The sequence below is a fragment of the Lepidochelys kempii genome, chromosome 13 (genome assembly GCF_965140265.1).
Source record: "Lepidochelys kempii isolate rLepKem1 chromosome 13, rLepKem1.hap2, whole genome shotgun sequence".
NCBI classification, from domain to species: domain Eukaryota; kingdom Metazoa; phylum Chordata; order Testudines; family Cheloniidae; genus Lepidochelys; species Lepidochelys kempii.
In genome coordinates, this window is record NC_133268.1 from 34,357,287 (window position 1) to 34,378,170 (window position 20,884).

The 20,884-nt window shown below is 50.6% G+C and overlaps 1 protein-coding gene and 1 pseudogene across 1 annotated transcript; both read right to left on the reverse strand.

Moving 5' to 3' along the window:
• Positions 1-4,329: 4,329 nt before the first annotated feature.
• Positions 4,330-5,060, reverse strand: LOC140897228 (ribonuclease-like). The gene is made up of 2 exons (XM_073309623.1): positions 4,671-5,060; positions 4,330-4,446 (listed from the first exon to the last, which is right to left on the reverse strand). The coding sequence occupies exons 1-2, from the start codon at positions 5,058-5,060 to the stop codon at positions 4,330-4,332; spliced, it is 507 nt and encodes a 168-aa protein (XP_073165724.1).
• Positions 5,061-13,719: 8,659 nt separating this feature from the next.
• LOC140897229 (ribonuclease-like) lies at positions 13,720-17,574 on the reverse strand (annotated as a pseudogene).
• Between the last annotated feature and the right edge of the window lie 3,310 nt (positions 17,575-20,884).

The window sequence follows — 20,884 nt, forward strand, 5'->3', positions numbered from 1 at the left end:
GTTCTGCACGCTTCCCCGTCTGCAGGCGCTGCCCCCACAGCTCCCATTGGAGTGCCGTAGGGGGCCATTGGAGCAGGGCCATTGGAGCCCGTAGGAGCTGGAGTGGGGCCATGCCGCGGCTTTTGGGAGCCGTGTGGTGCAGCCCCCGCCCCTGTGCCCCAACTGGAGCGGTGCAGGCCCCAAAACCCCGCTCCCTGCAGGAGCTCACTGGCCAGTTTGCCCAACCCTGTTGACCCTTACTTATTTCTGATTGAAAGTAAAACCTTCTGTGAGCGCTCTCAAAGGCTGTATCCCTGCAATCTGAAGAAAGACACTGATGCTTGGAAAATGTTTTGCAGAGAGTATGGGTGATTTCCGTCTAACTCCTGTTTCCTCCCAGTGGTGCAAGCTTTGGTTGCTACTTATATGCCTGAAGACGGCTCTAGCTTCTTTGGAGATGCGTGTTCGCAAATACTTTACCTAAGTGCAAAGCTTCTGATATCACGGCTATGGCAATGGTGGGATGCTTTATGTGCCATGGAATCCAATGACCCTACCAGCCTGCGGTCTAATCAAGAATCCATTGGAGTGTGGGCTATTTATCATCCTTGGGGAATCTACACTTAAAACAATGCACTGGCGCAGCTTCAGTGATTCCAGTGCAGACAAGCCCTGGGAAAGACGACAGCCTCCTCTCCAAAGACCATGATGGAGAAGAGACAGTCATGGCTGTTCAAATTTCGTGGTTGTCTTTTAAGAATTAATAATGTTTATGTAAGCGGGGGAATGGTCCCACTATTGTGGGGAACTTTCCAGGCTTATACGCTACTCCACTGAAATGGACTAGCGAAAGGATCTGAGTCCTCGCTCCTACTTCCTTTAGCCAGAGGCTGGCCTGACCTCCAGGGCTCCCCTTCTACTCTCCTGTGTGGCAGAGTCCTCGTAACCCCAACAAGGCTGGGCCCAGGAGTCCTGGGGGGCTTGACCCCCAACCTTGTTGTGGTCACTTAGGGCGGGGTCTAGGGTGTCCCCACTCCAGGGTGCTCTCTCTGCACCGGATGCTTCCCTGACCCCCAATCATCAAATACAGTTCAAAGCAAATACAATTTATTAAACAGCAACCAATTAAAAAAAGTAAGGAAAAAATGGGAAAGATGAAAGGAAAACCCGTCACCCTGCTCTGTGGCATGGGGATGTCACAACCAGCATTTCTGGGATGTCAGGGGAGTTCAGTCTGTTCCTCACAAGTCCCAGGCCTTTTCTCAGGCCCTGGCTGCGCTGCAGGGATGCTGCAGGTCGGACACTTGCTCTGGCGGTGGCCACATGCCTCAGTGTCTAGGTGGCAGGACCCTTCTTCCCAGTGTCAGCCCCCTTCACCCCCACCCCCGTTGGGATTATGATCCCCCTCCAGGTCTGGCCTACAAGGCCTCTCTTGGCTGGGCGCGTCTCCCTGCGCTAGGCCTGCTGCCCAGGGTCCCCCTCGCTCTCCCCAGCTGCTCACCGCACCCCACTCCAGACTGCTCCACCCCAGCTCTAGGGTTGCCAACTTTCTAATCGCACAAAACCGAACACCGTAGACCTAGGCCTTCCCTGAGGCACTGCCCCCTTCTCCACCCCTTCCCTGAGCCCCTGCCCCCCGCTCACTACATTGCCCCTCCCTCAGTGGCTTGATCTGCCCCACCCTCACTCACTTTCACTGGACTGGGGCAGGGGGTTGGGGTGCGGGGGGGTGAGGGCTCTAACTTGGGGTGCGGGCTCCGGGTTGGGGCCAGAAATAAGAGGTTCAGGTTGGGGGAGGGGGCTCTGGGTTAGGGCAGCGGGTTGGGGTGCAGGAAAGGGTGGGCGCGGTGCACGGAGCCCTGTGGCCCCCTCCCCGAGGACCTGCTGCTGGCTGCTTCCAGGGTGCAGCATGGTGCCAGGACGGGTAGGGACTAGCCTGCCTTAGACCCACAGCACCCCCGACCGGACCGGACACCCTATCGAGCTCCAGCTCCACTCTGCCTCAGCACGGCTGCTGCTCTGCCTCCAGCTCCCTGGGCTGCTTCTCTGGCTCCCCTGGCTCTGCTTGCTGCAGCTCTGCTCCCAGAACAGGTCTGCTCCCCCTGGGCTGCTTCTGTGACTCTGCTCCCACCACGGACCTGCTCCCCCTAGGCTGCTTCTGTGACTCTGCTCCCAGCACGGACCTGCTCCCCCGGGCTGCTTCTCTGGTTCTCTCTGGCTGCATCTCTCCTCAGCTCGGCCCCACTCTGTCTGACCCAGGCAATTCCAGCTCACTTGCAGGACAGAAAGCCCCTGGCCTCCTGACTCCCCGATTAGCCTGCCTGCCCTGTCAATCGCGCTGACCTGGAGCATTGAACTCTTCCCATTGTTCCTGGGGATTGCCAGTCTCAGGGACTTGATTTCCCATTGACCCTTCTCCTTCCTTTTGGTACTGGGAGCTAGCCAGCCAAAACACCCCCACTGAGTTTTAGTAAAGGGCCAGCAGTCCCCTTACATTTACAAAGAAATTTGAAGTGGCAAGTTTGGACCAGTTTGAGGCAGATTTTAAGCATCTGTAAAACCCTGATGAAGCAAACAGGATAGCTCCAAAAATGAACTGGATTTTAATGCAGCACCAGTTCTGTTATAACTGCTGTTAAGAACTCTTTTCTGTTACATCGGTGACTTTTCTAAAATGTGCTCCATTATTTAGATGGACTTGAAATGTGTTTCATCTCTTGGGGACGTGGGGTAGGATTATTAATCCAAATTTGGGGTTACTTGATGCTGTGGTTCCTGAGATACAACCCTGGGAAAAAAGCTTCTCTTAAGGTTGACTGATTCTACCAATTCTTTTAAAACAGATTTTGGGATCAACCCATGTCTCTGATCATACCCCAGATGGTCTTAATCATTCATCCTTGATCCCCCTAGTTTTTGCCATCCCCTCCCCGTTTGGGGGACATGACAGAATATACCCCATGTCCATACCCCACACACTATTGTAATAATCTTTGTAGATAGGATGCCTGGTGAGGGATCATTTGAAAATTCATAATTTGCTGATCATTGTTGTCCGGATAAAATGTGTGTGGCAACGTTGTGTGTGAAGTTATAAGATTCCACTGTATGGTGTTGTTACCACATGTTCCAAACTGAGGTCGGCAAACAGGCCTGTCTCGAACAAAGGAACATGTGCTTTGCTGAATTTACACTTAAGCAGTATACAGAGTCATCAAGCAGGAAGGGATAGGAGAGGCCAGCTCTGCCTCTGCACTGCAAACCCCTCTGGGATGGAGCACCATAGGTGGCCGTGGGGCCTGGGGATCCTTCCAGCCCCATGGGGACTTTGGCTGCAAGCAGACGAGCCATTCACTGGCAAACCTCAGATGAGTCCTCTTTGCTCCTGGATCCCCCTCCCTGACACTCACCTGGAGCCAGGCAGACCCTGCCGAGCTGGGCCCACACTATACTGGTACTCCAAAAATAAACATTTCCTGTGCCCCATTCCCCTGCAGTCACTGACCAGCCCATCTGGGGCCATGCTGGGGCCCGCAACCTGTGAGGACTGGTGCCCCCTTCTGGGTAACGGCCCTGTATTGCATTCCCTGCCCCACTGAGTAAGTGAGTTGCCCCAACCTGCATCTGGATTGGAGCGGGTGCCCCATAAAAAGGCAAGGCCTCAGACTGCATTCCACAATCCCTGGAGCCAGCTGGGCCCCTTGACCTGGTTTTGATCATGGTCACTGCTTAGCAAAGGGGCACGCCCCCAAATCCCTTCCCTGGTCCCTTTGAACAACTTCGGGCATGGCTACACTGGAAACTTCAAAGCGCTGTCGCGGGAACGCTCCTCCGGCAGCGCTTGGAAGTGTGAGTGTGGTCACGAAGGAGCGCTGGGAGAGAGGGTTCTCCCAGCGCTCCTGGTGATCCACCTCCATGGGGGGATCAGCTCCTAGACCTGGGAGCCCTGCTCCTTGCGCTCAGAGCTTGTTTACACTAGCGCTTTAAAGCGCTCTGACTTGCTGCACGAAGGGGGGTGATTTTTCACACCCCTGAGCCAGCAAGTTAGAGCCCTATAAAATGTAAGTGTAGCCAAACTCTTAGTCATATTCCCAAAATAGCCCGAGGGTTTGAGATCCGCAGATGCACAGTGACTCTGCTCCCAGCCCCCCAAACACACCGACTCGTTCTGCATTGGCAGGAAAGTGTTTTATTGCAAGAAGCAGGAAGGAAACAAAACTCCGGGAGAGCTTTCAGGGCCCTGTCTGGGACAATCTTCTCCCCACAACCTGCCCCCGATACCTAATGCATGCCGGGTGGGAGGGGGTGGCCGTACTGTATAATGGGCACCCAGCGAGGCGGGCTCTGGGCTCAGGCTGAGGATCTCAGTGCCAGCTGGGGAGGCTGGGTGCCCAGATTTTCACTCGTGTGGATGGGAACTGGGCACCTGGCTTGGGAAATCCGCCCCACAGGCTCCAAGCTGCCGGCCTGTGGGATAAGGGAAGACACTGAATGTCCCTGTGGAGACTCATGGCAGGGATTGCCCAGGATGGGCAGGGACGAGGCAGGAGCGCCCCGAGTGACAGAGAACTGCCCAGGAGTCAAAGTGGGGGAGCCGGGGCCCCCCTGCTCCGCCTGTGGCCAGCGCCTGGGCAGGACTCTGACTATAGGACTCTGTCTAAGTGCGCAGGCCGCCCCTGGGCACAGGTCACATGGATCCTGCGGGTCCGGATTCTAGCCTTGGAGATACAGTGCCCTAGTGGGGAAATGGATGTTAGCTGGCATGTGGTGATGTGGAAGCGTGCAATACTGTTATAGACGTTGTCGCGGACCCGTTTCCCTCCACTGCTGCAAACACCCTGGACTTGGTTGGTGGCGGCTTGGATGAAGGTGTCGCCGGTTATACCGAAAGGGCGGGTCAGGCCCTGGTGCTGTGTCATGAGTTCGCAGGAGATCTGGTCACTGGAGGCACTGCTCTTGGGGAATTCAATGTGTTGGTTCAAGAACTGCGAGTAGCTGGTGCCTTCTCTAAGCTGGGCCAGGCTGGTGGCCAGGAGGACGAGGGGCAGCAGGAGCGCGGGGTGGGGTCCCCTCGAAGCCATGGCTATATCTGTCACTGGATCTACCTGCAGTGGGGAGAGGGGGGAGATGGATGGAGACAGGGTTGTTGCCGGCACCCAGTGCCGAGAGGCAAAACAACAGCAGGGTTTGGTTCGCTACCCGGTGTGCTTTACCCAATAATTACAATGGGGTGGAGAAGCAGAAAAGTTTATTTGAAGCTTTAAAAAGGTACAGGGAGAATAGAATCTCAAATCCTGCACACAGAGCAGGAAGTTTCACAGGCTTTTAGATATATATATATATTTTTAGCATATTTATTTAATAGCAGGCTGCCCTAAGTATCTATATAGCCAGCCAATTTAGTCACCAGCTAGTTTTTTTGTTTTTTGTATTCTTTGTTAAACTATTCATAAAGCTGCTTTATTTAGCATTTTTTTATATATATTTGCCCTGTTTGGCCTTGTTTAGTTTCAGGCAGTCTGACTCTGCAACATATTGTTGCAGATCCTTGGCATAACTGCTGTGAGTGCCTCCAGGCGGGGGGGGGGGGGCAAGGACATTTGGGCCTAGTACGCAGAACTGCTGCGAGTGTCTCCAGGCGGGGGGCGGCGGGGGGAGGGGGCAAGGACACTTGGGCCTAGTGCGAGGGGGCTTCATCAACACTCGTGGTCTTCCATCCCCTCGAGTTACCTAGTGGCCATGGCCCAGTGTCCCCAACAACTCCCTCCTTTGAGAACAGTTAACAGCTTTGGCTCTGAGTTTTTTTACTTGGGCTACTTATTTTTTTATAATAGGATTTTGCATAAGCACTTTGTGATAGCCCTGAAGAGAATGACTTATTAACTTTTGCAAAAGGGCCCTGACACATGATACTGCACAGCATAATACCATTAATACAAGCAATACAGGAAAGAGAAATTTTAATAACAGGCTAAATAAACCACCAAGCCAAGATGACAAACCCCAGCCTGAAAACAAGGTTTGCAACCAATCGCTCTCTGGGGCAGTATAGGCAACCTGTGCTCGGGCATGGGCCTCAGCCTGTACCACCTTTTTATAGATTTTATAACTGCTATTATATATATATATATATATATAATATATATATATATATATATATAACATTGGGGCCCAACGAGGGCACAAACCCCTCCTTGGGATGCCAAGAGATAGTCCAAAGCCAGCCTGTTTTGGAGGGAAAACGTCCTGAGCTGCTGTACCTTTTTATTTAATATTTTCACTGCTGACTTTAAATTACTAACCGAGTCCTCTAACTCAAAGTCAACTTTCTTAAGTACCATTTGCAGCCTTACAGTATAGCGGCTTATGCATGCCATGGCTGGCCCGGAAAACAGTGGCGCTATTTCCAGTACAGAGCACCCTACAAGCTTCTCGGTTGTGAGGGAATTCTTTATATTGCCCTTTAATGCCATAGTCAGTTGCCGCAGGGTCTTTTTTTGTGACTTAACGGAGGTGTCTCCGGCAGTGTGGCAGTTATTGACAGATGAGGAACTCCATGAGCTATATAACAGCTACCTGTCCAGTTGGCTGGCAGCACCTTGTAAGCCTTTCGGCCACACACAAAATGATGACCCTGTAGGGCCCAGTAAGGACTGTGTTTTAAGGGGATTCCTGGGATATTTAAGGCTGCTTTGGCTGTTTATCCAAACAGTTCATATGCCCCTAGGGGGGCATCCCATCCTTCTGATTGGGTACAAGTGGAGGCGTTTCTAATTGTGCCGTTCAAATTACACTTGCCATAGGGACCACTACAAACCCACCATTGGCTTGCTACACTGGAGATATTAACTGGACGGCAAGTTATATTTCCAAACCTTTTTTTTTTGTGGTAAGATTATTTGTAAGAGTTTTTCTAAAAGTGGAGGAACAATTACACCCACACTGCTGTCCTCCCCTGTTGGTCTTTATTTAATACCCATTAGCCCACTGTGTAATAACACAGGAGCTTTTTTCCACAGGACGCCCATAGTAATCAGATTGGTTTCCGGTAAAACATTACACTCCCTCAGTGAGTACTGCAACTGAATACTCCTGGTTCTGATAGGTGGCTTGCTGTAAAGAGGTCTTATTTCAGAACGGCGAGTCCGTTCTTTCCTGCTCTTTGCTGGCGGCTAATTCTGCTGGGGTCAAGGGCAGCATGTCAAGGGGCATTCCCGTTTTGGGGGACCGTGGAGATGGAGCACATACCCAGCAATCAGTCTGGTTTGTTAAAGTAGCAACATGGTGCGCAAGCGAAACAAAGGAGTTATGCTCCCGATATGCACAGTTTGGAAATAACAATACAGAGAATAACAATATTACCCAATTAATTATTACCAGAGTCTTTCCAACCCGGGGTCTCCAGTACCTGGGTGGGCCCATTTTAGCATTAAGGTGCCCGCTATTTGTGTCTTTTAAACAGTAGCTTTAGCCCGAGATCGTCACTAGATGAGGAGTCAGCAGGTTGGACGGTCCACTGTTCTGCTGACGAGGGGGCGGGTACTGCCTTCAGACGAGAGTGATGGATCCAGTTCTTGTGTCCCTCGATCTTTGCCGCTGTATGGGAGATCAGCAGGACGGTATAGGGTCCTTTCCACTTTTCCTGGAGAGGCTCGTCTTTCCAGGTGCGAACAAGCACAGAGTCACCAGGCTGTAAGAAGTGGATGGGAGAGTCCAAGGGGAGAGGCTGGGAATCCTTGGTATACCTGTGAAGAGACAAGAGAACAGCAGACAGGGAACACATATACTGAGACAAAAAAACATTACCTAGCTCCCATTCCCCTGACAGAACCGGGGTGCCATTCATAGGCCATGCCCTTCCAAACATAATTTTAAAGGGACTAAGCCCTAATCTACCCTTAGGGAGAATGCGGATACGAAGTAGGACGAGGGGCAAAGCATTAGGCCATCGCAGTGAGGCTTCTTGGCACACTTTTGAGAGATGCCGTTTAAGGGTCTGATTGGTACGCTCCATTACACCACTGGCTTGCGATCTCCAGGGCGTTTGGAGTTTCCAGGGGATCTGTAAAGCATGTGAGATGCTTTGAATGATTTTTGGCGTGAAATGTGTCCCGTTGTCAGATTCCATCCACAGGGGGAATCCAAAGCGAGGAATGATCTCCTTAACAAACTTGAAGGCCACTGTTCTGGCAGTGCAATTACGGCACATTTATTCTTTTAAATGGACACAAATCAGACATCAAGAATTATAACATTCATAAACCAGTCGGAGAACACTTCAATCTCTCTGGTCACGCAATCACAGACATGAAGGTCGCTATCTTACAACAAAAAAACTTCAAGTCCAGACTCCAGCGAGAAACTGCTGAATTGGAATTCATTTGCAAATTGGATACTATTAATTTAGGCTTAAATAGAGACTGGGAGTGGTTAAGTCATTATGCAAGGTAGCCTATTTCCCCTTGTTTTTTTCTACCCCCCCCTCGACCTTCTGGTTAAACTTGGATTTATGCTGGAAATGGCCCACCTTGATTATCATGCACATTGTAAGGAGAGTGGTCAGTTTGGATGAGCTATTACCAGCAGGAGAGTGAGTTTGTGTGTGTGGCTTTTGGAGGGGGGTGGGGGGGGTGAGAAAACCTGGATTTGTGCTGGAAATGGCCCACCTTGATTATCATACACATTTTAAAAAGAGTGGTCACTTTGGATGGGCTATTACCAGCAGGAGAGTGAGTTTGTGTGGGGGGGGGGCGGAGGGTGATAAAACCTGGATTTGTGCTGGAAATGGCTCAACTTGATGATCACTTTAGATAAGCTATTACCAGCAGAAGAGTGGGGTGGGAGGAGGTATTGTTTCATGGTCTCTGTGTATATAATGTCTTCTGCAGTTTCCACAGTATGCATCAGATGAAGTGAGCTGTAGCTCACGAAAGCTCATGCTCAAATAAATTGGTTAGTCTCTAAGGTGCCACAAGTCCTCCTTTTCTTTTTGTGAATACAGACTAACATGGCTGTTACTCTGAAACCTTTCTCTCTCTAGACTCTCTTCTTTTGTGCTATGTTTTGAAAAGGTAGATTAGCATTGTTTGTTGTGAGCAATAATTAATTGAAGTCTTTAGTTGCAAGTTGTAAAGAGACTGGGAATGGCAGGTGTTAAAGCCACTTGGGTCAAAAGGCAAACAAACCAATTGGATCTTATCAAAGGCCAGGACAGCAGTCTGGTAGAGGGATGAGATTATCTCAAGAACAAAGGAAGGAGGATGTTTGTGGTTTAAAGAGTCCTGATTGAAAGGAATGTCTAAGTACTCTGTATTCAGGACCAAAGAGGTGGGGGTAGGGATAGCTCAGTGGTTTTAGTATTGGTCTGCTATACCCAAGGTTGTGAGTACAACCCTTGAGGGGGCCATTTCGGGATCTGGGGCAAAAATTGGGGATTGGCCCTGCTTTGAGCAGGGGGTTGGACTAGATGACTTCCTGAGGTCCCTTCCAACCCTGATATTTTATGACAACTTCTATTCTAGGAGGCTGACACTGACATCCTTATCAAAAGCCATAAAAGCGGGAATTTCTCCCTTCTCTCTTTATAGCAATAAACCTCCATTTAAACCCCTACCAATGTCTTATTGAAAGTAAAACCTTCTTAAATAAGCACTCTCAAAGGCTGTATCCCTGCAATTTGAAGAAAGACACTGATGCTTGGAAAATGTTTTGCAGAGGGTATGGGTGATTTCTGTCTGACTTATGCCCAAATAAATCTGTTAGTCTTTAAGGTGCCACTGGACTCCGCGTTGTTTCTGTCTAACTTGCTTCTGTTCAATGGTGCAAGCTTTGGTTGCTCCTTATATGCCTGAAGACGGCTCTAGCTTCTTTGGAGATGCGTGTTTGCAAATACTTTACCTAAGTGCAAAGCTTCTGATAGCCTGGCTATGGCAATGGTGGGATGCTCTATGTGCCATGGAGTCCAATGACCTTACTGGCCTGTTTTCTAATCAATAAGTCACTGGAGTGTGGGCTATTTATCGTCCTTGGGGAATCTACCCTTAAAACAATGCAGTGGCGCATTCAAACCCTGGGAAAGATGAGAGCCTCAGCTCCAAAGACCGTGATGGAGAAGCGACAGTAACGGCTATTCCAATGTCACAGCTGTCTTTAAGAAGGAAGATCCTGGGAACTACAGGCCAGTCAGCCTCACCTCAGTCCCTGGAAAAATCATGGAGCAGGTCCTCAAAGAATCAATCCTGAAGCACTTGCATGAGAGGAAAGTGATCAGGAACAGCCAGCATGGATTCACCAAGGGAAGGTCATGCCTGACTAATCTAATTGCCTTTTATGATGAGATTACTGGTTCTGTGGATGAAGGGAAAGCAGTGGATGTATTGTTTCTTGACTTTAGCAAAGCTTTTGACACGGTCTCCCACAGTATTCTTGTCAGCAAGTTAAGGAAGTATGGGCTGGATGAATGCACTATAAGGTGGGTAGAAAGCTGGCTAGATTGTCGGGCTCAACGGGTAGTGATCAATGGCTCCATGTCTAGTTGGCAGCCGGTATCAAGTGGTATGCCCCAAGGGTCGGTCCTGGGGCCGGTTTTGTTCAATATCTTCATAAATGATCTGGAGGATGGTGTGGATTGCACTCTCAGCAAATTTGCGGATGATACTAAACTGGGAGGAGTGGTAGATACGCTGGAGGGGAGGGATAGGATACAGAAGGACCTAGACAAATTGGAGGATTGGGCCAAAAGAAATCTGATGAGGTTCAATAAGGATAAGTGCAGGGTCCTGCACTTAGGACGGAAGAACCCAATGCACAGCTACAGACTAGGGACCGAATGGCTAGGCAGCAGTTCTGCGGAAAAGGACCTAGGGGTGACAGTGGACGAGAAGCTGGATATGAGTCAGCAGTGTGCCCTTGTTGCCAAGAAGGCCAATGGCATTTTGGGATGTATAAGTAGGGGCATAGCGAGCAGATCGAGGGACGTGATCGTTCCCCTCTATTCGACATTGGTGAGGCCTCATCTGGAGTACTGTGTCCAGTTTTGGGCCCCACACTTCAAGAAGGACGTGGATAAATTGGAGAGAGTCCAGCGAAGGGCAACAAAAATGATTAGGGGACTGGAACACATGAGTTATGAGGAGAGGCTGAGGGAGCTTGGATTGTTTAGCCTGCAGAAGAGAAGAATGAGGGGGGATTTGATAGCTGCTTTCAACTACCTGAAAGGGGGTTCCAAAGAGGATGGCTCTAGACTGTTCTCAATGGTAGCAGATGACAGAACGAGGAGTAATGGTCTCAAGTTGCAGTGGGGGAGGTTTAGATTGGATATTTGGAAAAACTTTTTCACTAAGAGGGTGGTGAAACACTGGAATGCGTTCCCTAGGGAGGTGGTAGAATCTCCTTCCTTAGAGGTTTTTAAGGTCAGGCTTGACAAAGCCCTGGCTGGGATGATTTAACTGGGAATTGGTCCTGCTTCGAGCAGGGGGTTGGACTAGATGACCTTCTGGGGTCCCTTCCAACCCTGATATTCTATGATTCTATGATTCTATGAATGAATAATGTTTTTAAAGAACTGTGATGTGGAACGTTTGGACCTATTTGAGGCACATTTTAAGTTTCTGTCAAGTCCCGATGAAGCGAACGGGATAGATTCGAAAATGGGCTGGATGTTAATGGAGCTATAATTATATTTAAAAACTCCTTTCTGTTACATGGTAAACTATTCTAAGATGTCCTCCATTATTTAGATAGACTTCAAATGTGCACTATAAAAAGGAGGGACAAACATCCTAATGGGCCCCATTCCTGTCTCCCTGACCATCGCATTCACGGCACCAGAAGAGACAATGGAAGCATTCGTTCAGCTGGAGAAGGGGCCATTCCCTGAGTCGTTTGGTCATTAAAACAGGTGGAAGCACATGGTGAGAAACTTTGCTTAAACTGGATCTAGTTTGTTAAGTTAGGCTCCAGGTGTGTTTTAACTTTTATTTTCCTGAAAACATTTCTGTCTTGTATGCCTCATTGCTTGGACTGACTTCAAATCTCTCTCTTTGACTTAATAAACTTGTTTCATCGTTTGATCTGCTCCAGAGTGTTTACATCAAAGTGTCTGGGAAACTCCAATTTGGAGTGGCAGGTTACGTGCCTATTGTTTCTATGAAAGCAATAACAGACTTTACATAAACTTATATAGTGCAAGAGAGGGCTGGGGGCCGGTCTGGGGCTGGGGGTGTTCTGGGGTCATCCTGCAGCACAACCGAGGCTGGTAGGAGCCAAGGCGTGGCTGTCTGGCTGCAGGATGCACACAGATACAGCTGGGAGTGACTTGCATGCCGGAGGCTATGTGTGAACCGTCCAGGCTGGAGGCTGCAGCAGCAAAGCAGTGTAAAGGGCCAGAAGGCAGAAATGATCCAGCTACTCATCGGTCTGGACTGTACGCTGGGTATGTCACAGGGACCAGCACTGAAAATGCGGCACAGAACAGAGACGGGACAGACCCGACGTCCCACAGGAGAACCAAGAATGGAACCAAGAGGTCGTAATTCCTTAGCTAGTGCCCGATAAATGAGCCTTCAGCACTGGCCTGGCTAGAATTAAACATATGGCTTTGCAGGGGACGTTTTTCTCTTTCCAGTCATGTGAAAAATGCCATTTGGTGACAACAGCATCTCTTAAGGCCTGAGCCACCCACATACTGCTGAGGAAATGAACCAGGGGGAAAATATTCTTGAAAACACTCATCTAGAGCCCAGTGAAAATTGAATTCACAGCTCCTGGCTTACAACAGCAGGGCTCTGTGCAATGGATCCACAAGGGGACAAAGGTCACCCCTGAGAATATTTTCACCTCCGGTGGGCTGCAGGGAGCACACTGGGCAGTGCCACTGACTGTACACTGCCTGGCCCTGACTGAGCCACAGCCCCACCTCTGCCTCAGTTTCCCACACCTGTGGAATCGGGGTGAAGATCCTGGCTTGGTCTGTGTAAAGGGCTTAGAGGGGCCTGGGATGGAGGCCGAGTGCTACAAAGGGGCACTGCGGTGCTGATGGTGGCTGTATGTGCTCTGCTGTTTGTGGGAGCTGCAGAGCAGTGGGTGAAGGGGCCACTGGTAGGAGAGGCCAGCTCTGTTTCCATGCTGCAAACCCCTCTGGGACAGAGCCTCATAGGTGGCCATGAGGCATGGGGGCCCTTCCAGCTCCACGGAAACTGTGGCTGCAAGCAAATGAGCTATTCACTGGCAAACCACAGATGAAAACTCTTTGCTCCCTGACACACACCCAGACCCAGCCAGACCCTGCCAAGCTGGGCCAGCTTTGCCTCTAGTGCTCTGGAAATAAACGTTTCCTGTGCCCCATTCCCCAGCGGCCACTACCAGCCCTACCTGGGGCCACGCTGGGGCCTGCAGCCCATAAGACCTGCTGCTTCCTTCTGGGGAACGGCCCTGTACTGCATTCCCCACCCTGTTCAGCCAGTGAATTGCCCCACCTGTATCTGGACTGGAGCTGGCATCCCATAAAAAGGCAAGGTCTCAGACTGCAATCCCCAATCCCCTGGGGAAGCCAGGCCCCTTGACCTGGGGTTTGATCATGGTCATGGCATAGCAATGGGACATTTCTCTAAGCCCCTTCCTGATCCCTTTAAAAACTTAGCCACGTTCCCAAAATAGCCCAAGGGTTTGAGATCTCCAGATGCACAGTGACTCTGCCCCCAGCCCCCCAAACACACCGGCTCGTTCTGCATTGACAGGAAAGTTTTTTATTGCACGAAACAGCAAGGAAACAAAACTCAGTGAGCGCTTCTAGGGCCCCACCTGGGACAATCTCCTCCCCATACCCTGCCCCCAATACCCCATGGATGCAGGGTGGGAGGGGGCAGCTGTACTGTATAATGGGCATCCAGCGAGATGGGCACTGGGCTCACCCTGAGGGTCTCAGTGCCAGATTGGGGGGGGGGGGGGGCTGGGTGCCCGGATTTTCACTCATGTGGATGGGAACTGGGCACCTAGTGTGGGAAATTCCCCCGCAGGCCTCAAGCTGCCAGCCTGTGGGATGAGGGGAGGCACTGAATGTCCCTGTGGAGACTCATGGTGGGCGCTGCCCAGGAGGAGCAGGTGCGGGGACAGGGAGCCCCCAGTGGCAGAGAGCTGCCCAGGAGTGAAAGGGGGTGGGGGGCAGAAGGGGGATCCTCTGCTCCCTGCTCACGGCAGGTACGTCAGCTCTAAGTGTACGGGCAGCCACCAGAGGCAGGCCACGTGGATCTTGGTGTTGCCAATTGCAGCCCTGTATTTACAGTCCTCCAGTACAGAGCCGTACAGTACCCGGCATGTGGTGATGTTGAAGGACGCCTTGCTGTCGTACAGGTTTGCAGAGACGTGGGTCCCCGTTGGCTGCAGATGTCCTGGAGATGGCTGGGAGGGGCGTGGATAAAGGTGTTGGTGGGGTCGCAGGAACGGCAGGTCAAGCCTCGTCGCTTCATCGTTATGTCGCAGTAGTGCCGATTGTCGAAGGCAAAGATCTTTGGGTTGTCCTGGTGCCAGTCCACAAAATCAAAGTAGCTGGTCCCTTCACTGAGCTGGGCCCATCTGGTGGCCAGCAGGACAAGGAGTAGCAGGAGTACGGGGCGGGGCCCCTCAGAGCCATGGCCGTGTCTGTCACTGGATTGACCTGCAGTGCGGAGTGCAGGGGAGATGGATGGGGAGAGCGCGGGGTGGGGATCTGCCTCCTCCATGGAACCTCCTGAGCCTGAACCCCGCCCCCTGCGAGCCCATTCAACATCTAAAGCCTAATTACCCACAGTGTGATCAGGACTGCACACACCCCGACTGAGATCAAGGCCCCCGTTGTGCCAGGCGCTGCCCAGACCCCAACTGATCTCAGGCCCCCAATTGTGTCGGGTGCTGCACAGACCCGAGAGAAACTCTTACAGTCTCAGTAGGCAAAGCAAATAGGGAAGGGGTCCTTATCCTCCTGTTACAGAGGGGAAACAGGAAAAAAGATATTAAGACTCAGTTTCCATGTCCCTTGGATATTTTATACTCTATACTGTATAATGGGCACTAGGGGCAGCAGAGGGTGGGGGCGGGGAAGGGGCGGCTATACTGTATCATGGGCACTAGGGGGCAGCAGAGGGTGGGGGCGGGGAAGGGGCGGCTATACTGTATAATGGGCACTAGGGGCAGCAGAGGCTGATAGGTGCGGAGGGGTCGGCTTTACTGAATAATTAGGACCGTACAAAATTCATGGTCCATTTTGGTTAATTTCACGGTCATAGGATTTTTAAAATGGTAAATTCCACGGTCTCAGAAATTTAAATGTGAGGTTTCGCAGTGTTGTAACCGTGGGGGTGCCAACCCACAGGGGAGTTGTGGGGCGCTTGCAAGGCTGTTTTAGGCATTTTGAAATATTGTCACACTGACGTCTGCGGTGCTGCTGGTGAGGGCGCTGCCTTTAGAGCTAGGCTGCCGGGCAGCAGCTCCCACTCTCCAGCTGCCTGTGTCTGAAGGCAGCGCCACGGCCAGCAGCAGGGCAGAAGTGAGGGTGGCAGTTCTGTGAACGACAATAACCAGTTTTCATGGTCTGCGCAGTGGCAGGTTAATGATTTTGCCACCCCTAGGCCCTGAAACAATTGCCACCCCACCCCAGCAGCTGCCCAACCCAGCTCACCTCCGCTCCGCCTCCGCCTCCTCCCCTGAGTGCGCCTCCGGGTCCTGCTTCTCCCCGCTCCCTGCCAGCACTTGTGCCCCAAACAGCTTCGCACAGCCGGGAGGGACGGGGAAGAGCAGGGAACGCAGCCTGCTCAGGGGAGGAGGTGGGGCCGGGGCGGGGATTTGGGGAAGGGGACCAATAGGGGGGTGGAGTTGGGGCGGGGACTTTGGGGAAGGGGTTGGAATGGGGGCGGGGAATGGAGGCAGGGAAGGGGTGAAGTTGGGGTGGGACCGGGGGGCGCGACCACCCAGCGGTGCCGGGGGAAGTTGGTGCCTCTGGCTGCTCTTACAAATTTGCCGCCTCTGCAAATTTGTCGGCCTTAATACGCCGCTGGGTCTGCAATGCGCTTTTCACGGCTGTGAGTTTGGTCGGGCCCTATATACATGGGCGCTGGGGCAGCAGAGGGTGAGGCGTATGAGTGACTCCAACTGATTGATGTCTGTTTTATGGTGAAGCATTTTATGTTAGATGACTTTTTGTTGATTTTAAGCTGGACAGGACCCTGATGATCGTCTTGTGGGAACTCCTGCATATCGCAGGCCAGACAAACTGATCCAGCATTTTCTGCATCTAGTTCCTAGCTCTGTTTGAACTGGAGCACATCTTTTAGAAAGACAGATATGTCCCTTTGGAGATGCCAGTGATGGGGAGGGCACCCAGTCCCGAGCTCAGTGATCCCCACAGTTAATTTCCCTCACTCAATAATTTCCACTTTATTTCTAGTCTGAATCAGTCCAGGTTCAACTGCCAGTCACTGGGTCTCATTCTGCGCTTTTGCTGTCTGATGAGAAAGCTGCCTAAATGTCTGAAATCATACGACATCCAAGACTCTTGTGATCTCTCTTCGTTCCGGCATCAGGTTAGCCGTCTAATGTCTCGTCCATCCCCATGGTATCAGGGCACTTTTTGCAATCTCCTAATGTTACACACCTGCAGTCTAAATACTTTAAGATTGTGGTTGATGAGAGTATACAAGGACCTTCACGGGGAGGAAACACCAGGCACTCTATGTCTGTTTAATGTAGCAGAGAACGGCAGAAAAAGAACGAAGGGCTGGCAGTTGAAGCCAGACAAATTGAACTTAGAAATAAGGCCCCAGTTTTTAATTGTGAGGATGAGGAATCGTGGCAACAAACGATCAAAGGGAGCAAACGCCACCTTCTCCATCTCTGGGTGGCTTCCAGTCCAGACTAGGCAACTTGGTGGAAGGTGCTTTAGCCAGACACAAGTGATTGGGCTCAGTGCTGGGGTAACTGGGTGAAATTCTCTGGCCTGGCTTTAAAATGTTTAAATTGTTCTGGTGGGAGGCAATTCACGAAGGCTGGTTCAGGGTGTGAACTCCCCAGCTCTACAGGGCTTCTTGTGAAAATGGGCATGGAAGGGATGCATCAAGGCAAGGTCCAAAATTTCCCCCTGGGGTAGACAATGGATCCCACCCCAAAACTAATCCCCAGAGAGATCCCCCTACTCAGAACCTCTTTGTAACCCCCTCCCGGCATGTCCTCCCATCTCTCTCATAGCTGATCCCCAGAGGTTTATGAGTCTGTCAGACGGGGGACCTGAGCTGGGGTTTTGAATGGAGCCTTCCAGAGCTAGGTGCCCTAATCCCACAAGAGATCCCCTAACTCCCTTAGGCCCCTTTGCAGACCCCAGCCACAGTCCTCCAGCAATAAGATTCTTAGGCTTTGTTACACTAGCACTTCTGTTGGCAAAACTTTGTTGGTTAACAGTGTGAAAAAACGCCCCCCTGGCTGACAGAAGTTTCACCAAGAAAAGCGCCGGTGTGGACATGGCTATGTCGGCGGGAGATGCTCTCTCCAATGGGCACAGAGCGGCTACAAAACAGACCTTACCGTGGAGCAGCTGCAGCTGTCCAGCGGTGCCACGGTAAGGTCTGTCATGTAGACACAGCCTACGTGTCCCACAGGGACCCAGCTAGCGCCGGTCGGACGGTCAGCCCAGCTTTGCACAGCATGGGAGGCTGAATGTCGCCCCGTGGCAATCGGATCCTCCCAACCCGGCCTCTTTATTTTATCCTCCTTTAAAGAAACGAGCTGCTAGCCTGAGCTCTGAGCTTCCCTCTCCACATGAACTGACCCTGCCACTCTCACCTGCTTTGCCTTCTGAAATTCTGCAGCTCAGAGGTAAGATCTAAACTGGTGGAAACTCCTGCTCCAATTCTCAGAGGAGCCGTGGTGGGGTCTGCCAAGCCCTCTGCTTGAATCTCTAGGTGACAAGTTCTTTCCTACACGCAGGAGTCCCAAAACCTCCCCACCCCACCTCTCTAACCCACTAGACCCCATTCCCCACTTAGAGTTGGAGATAGAACCCAGGTGTCCTGGATCTCAGCGCCCTCGCCCCACACAAACCACTAGACTCCATTCCTCACCCCCCCAACCAGAGCTGGGGAGAGGACCCAGGAGTCCTGACTAAAATGGATTCCACTCCAAAACTAATCCCCAGAGAGAATCCCCTTGGAGGGGCTGCTCTAACCTACTGGACCCCACTCCTATTCTAGACCTAGGGATAGAACCCAAGAATCTCTGCTCCCAGACCCCTGCTTTTCCAATTACTTTATTGTCTTCTCCTCCCAGAGCTGGGGCTAGAATCCAGGAACCCTGATTCTCAGCCCCACTGCTCTAATTCCCAGGACTCCCTTCTCATCCCTGATAGAACCCAGGGAGCTGGACTTCCAGCCCCCCCATTCCAACCGCTAGACCCCCCACCTCCTCCCACAGCTGGGAATAGGACCCAAGTGCTCTGACACCCAATTGCACCTGCCCTCACCACCTGAAGTCCTGCCCTCCAGCAGCCAATTAACTGAGCCATGTCTACACCTGTGGGCTTTCCAGCATGAAGATTCAGAACCTCTCAGGAACTAACTGTGGTGTGGTCTCCTCCTGGCCAAAGTCCTGCTTCCTCAGCTCCTGTCCCCTTGGATAATAGATGAGCTATCTGCAGAGCGTCGCTGATGCCGTCCTCCCGTAGCTGCCGGTTATATACAGCCCGGGGTGGTGGGAGGGACTCCCGGGCTCAGCTAACACTGCGGAATGGGCAGTGCTGTGCAACCAGTGCCGGTAATGTTAGAGGGCTTCGTCCTTCACCCTCTCACGTCCCTGGTCCTTCTCGCATGAACAGAGAGCAACAACACCTGAAGTCCGAATGTGCAAACAATTCAATGTTTATTGGGGTGAACTTCCAGCAAGCTTAAATCCAAGTTCTTTTTCCCTTATTTTCAAATCTCAACTTACTTCCTGTTTGCCCCTAATTTATATAGGAATATTCTCAGCTATACCTTAACCAATCATTTTACTGAAATGTACCTAACCAATCCTAACATATTGTAACATAATTCTCTAACCAATTATATCCCACTACCCTAATTAACTTACACCTAGCAAAATTAATTATACAGCAGACAGAAACAATTAGAGAACCAGACAGATTTACAATAGAAAAGTGGGGGCCATAAAGATAAAACATACAGAAATGAGGGTTTCACAACCACAACTATTGAGAAGTGATTTCTTGTCAGACAGGATGCTATCAAACTAAGTTTTCTTTAACCATCTTTCTCTGGAGGTGATAGGCATTATCAGGACAGGATTGTATTCCTTACAGCCCAATAGCACCTGATTTCATTGTGACTAGTTTGGAATGTGAGGAGGTGACCGGTCGCTTCCCAGTCATGGCTGCCTCTGCTGCTTAGCCAAAGGCCTCAAGAACAGGGCCTCAGACTGTCACTGTGAGAGAAGGCCCTTACACAGGCAGACAGCGATTGTCATTCTTTTTTTATACCTTTATAACTAGCTAAATGTTAAACATATACCTAAATTCTTAAAGTAATAGGCCTTTACAGACAGGCCTGAATATCTATATCCTAACAGGTAACGTCAATTGTGAAACAAACAGACCTTGGAACAGACACTACCGCTGTCTGTTCATTCAGGCCCATAGTGTGGGGAGCTCTCCTCGTCAAAACGGGCTTAGCACAAGTCAGCCACGTGCCTTAGACAGAACCAAGGGGGAGTCTCCCAACTTGTGCCATCAATGCAACGTCCCTGGTCAGGAGAGAGGAATAACTACGTCTTCTTTTGCTATTCAGAGGGGCTGAGCTATTCCAAGAGACCTAAGGGAATGAGGTGCCCAACTCCCATGGACCATCTCCGGGAGCTAGATTCACAAAGGGGCTTAGGCACCTAAAGGCCCCCAGAGCTGAGTGCTGACAAGGAGTTTGGCTCATTGCACTTGAAGTGATAGCTTTCTACCACGCCACGCAGCCACCCAAGGGTAAGCCACTTGGGAGGAAGACAGCACCTCGTTGGCTGGAAAACCACCTTTATGACACTCAAGTGTGTTTACACAGATGCTAAAACATAACTTATATAACTTCTGTCTGGCTTTATCTGTATAGACTCTCTTCTTTTCTGCTATGTTTTGCGAAGGCCGATAAGCATTGTTTGTCGTGTGCAATAATTAATAGTGGCAAGTTGTAAATACACTGCGAATGGCAACAAACCACTTGGACCTTATCAATGACCAGGACAGCAGTCTGGTAGAGGGATAAGATTATCTGGAGAACAAAGGAAGGAGGATGCGGTTTAAGGAGAGTCCTGACTTGAAAGGAATGTCTAAATGCTCTGTATTCGGGATCAAAAAGGATCCTAATGAGAAGCCATAAAATGAAACTGTAAAAGTGGGACTTTCTCCCTTCTCTCTTTCTAGCAATAACCCTCCATTTAAATCCTTACCAATTCCTGACTGAAAGTAAAACTGCTCTAATTAGGGTATGTCTACACTACAAAATTAGGTTGAATTTATAGAAGTCGATTTTTAGGAAGTGATTTTATACAGTCGATTGTATAAGGCTGTAAAAGGCAATTTTATACAGTCGATTGTATAAGGCTGTATCCCTGCAATTTAAAGAAGGACATACTGCTTGGAAAATGTTTTCAAGAGGATATGGGTGACCTCTCTAACTCCTGTTTCCACCCAGTGGTGCAAGCTTTGATTACTACTTATATGGTTGAAGACGGCTTTAGCTCCTTTGGAGATGCATGTTTGCAAATAGTTTACCTAAGAGCAAAGCTTCTGATATCATGGCTATCATGGCCTGTTTTCTAATCAGTAAGTCACTGGAGTGCGGATTATTTTTATAATATTTTTGGGAAATCCACACTTAAAACAGTACAGTGCCTGGGCAGGGTGGCA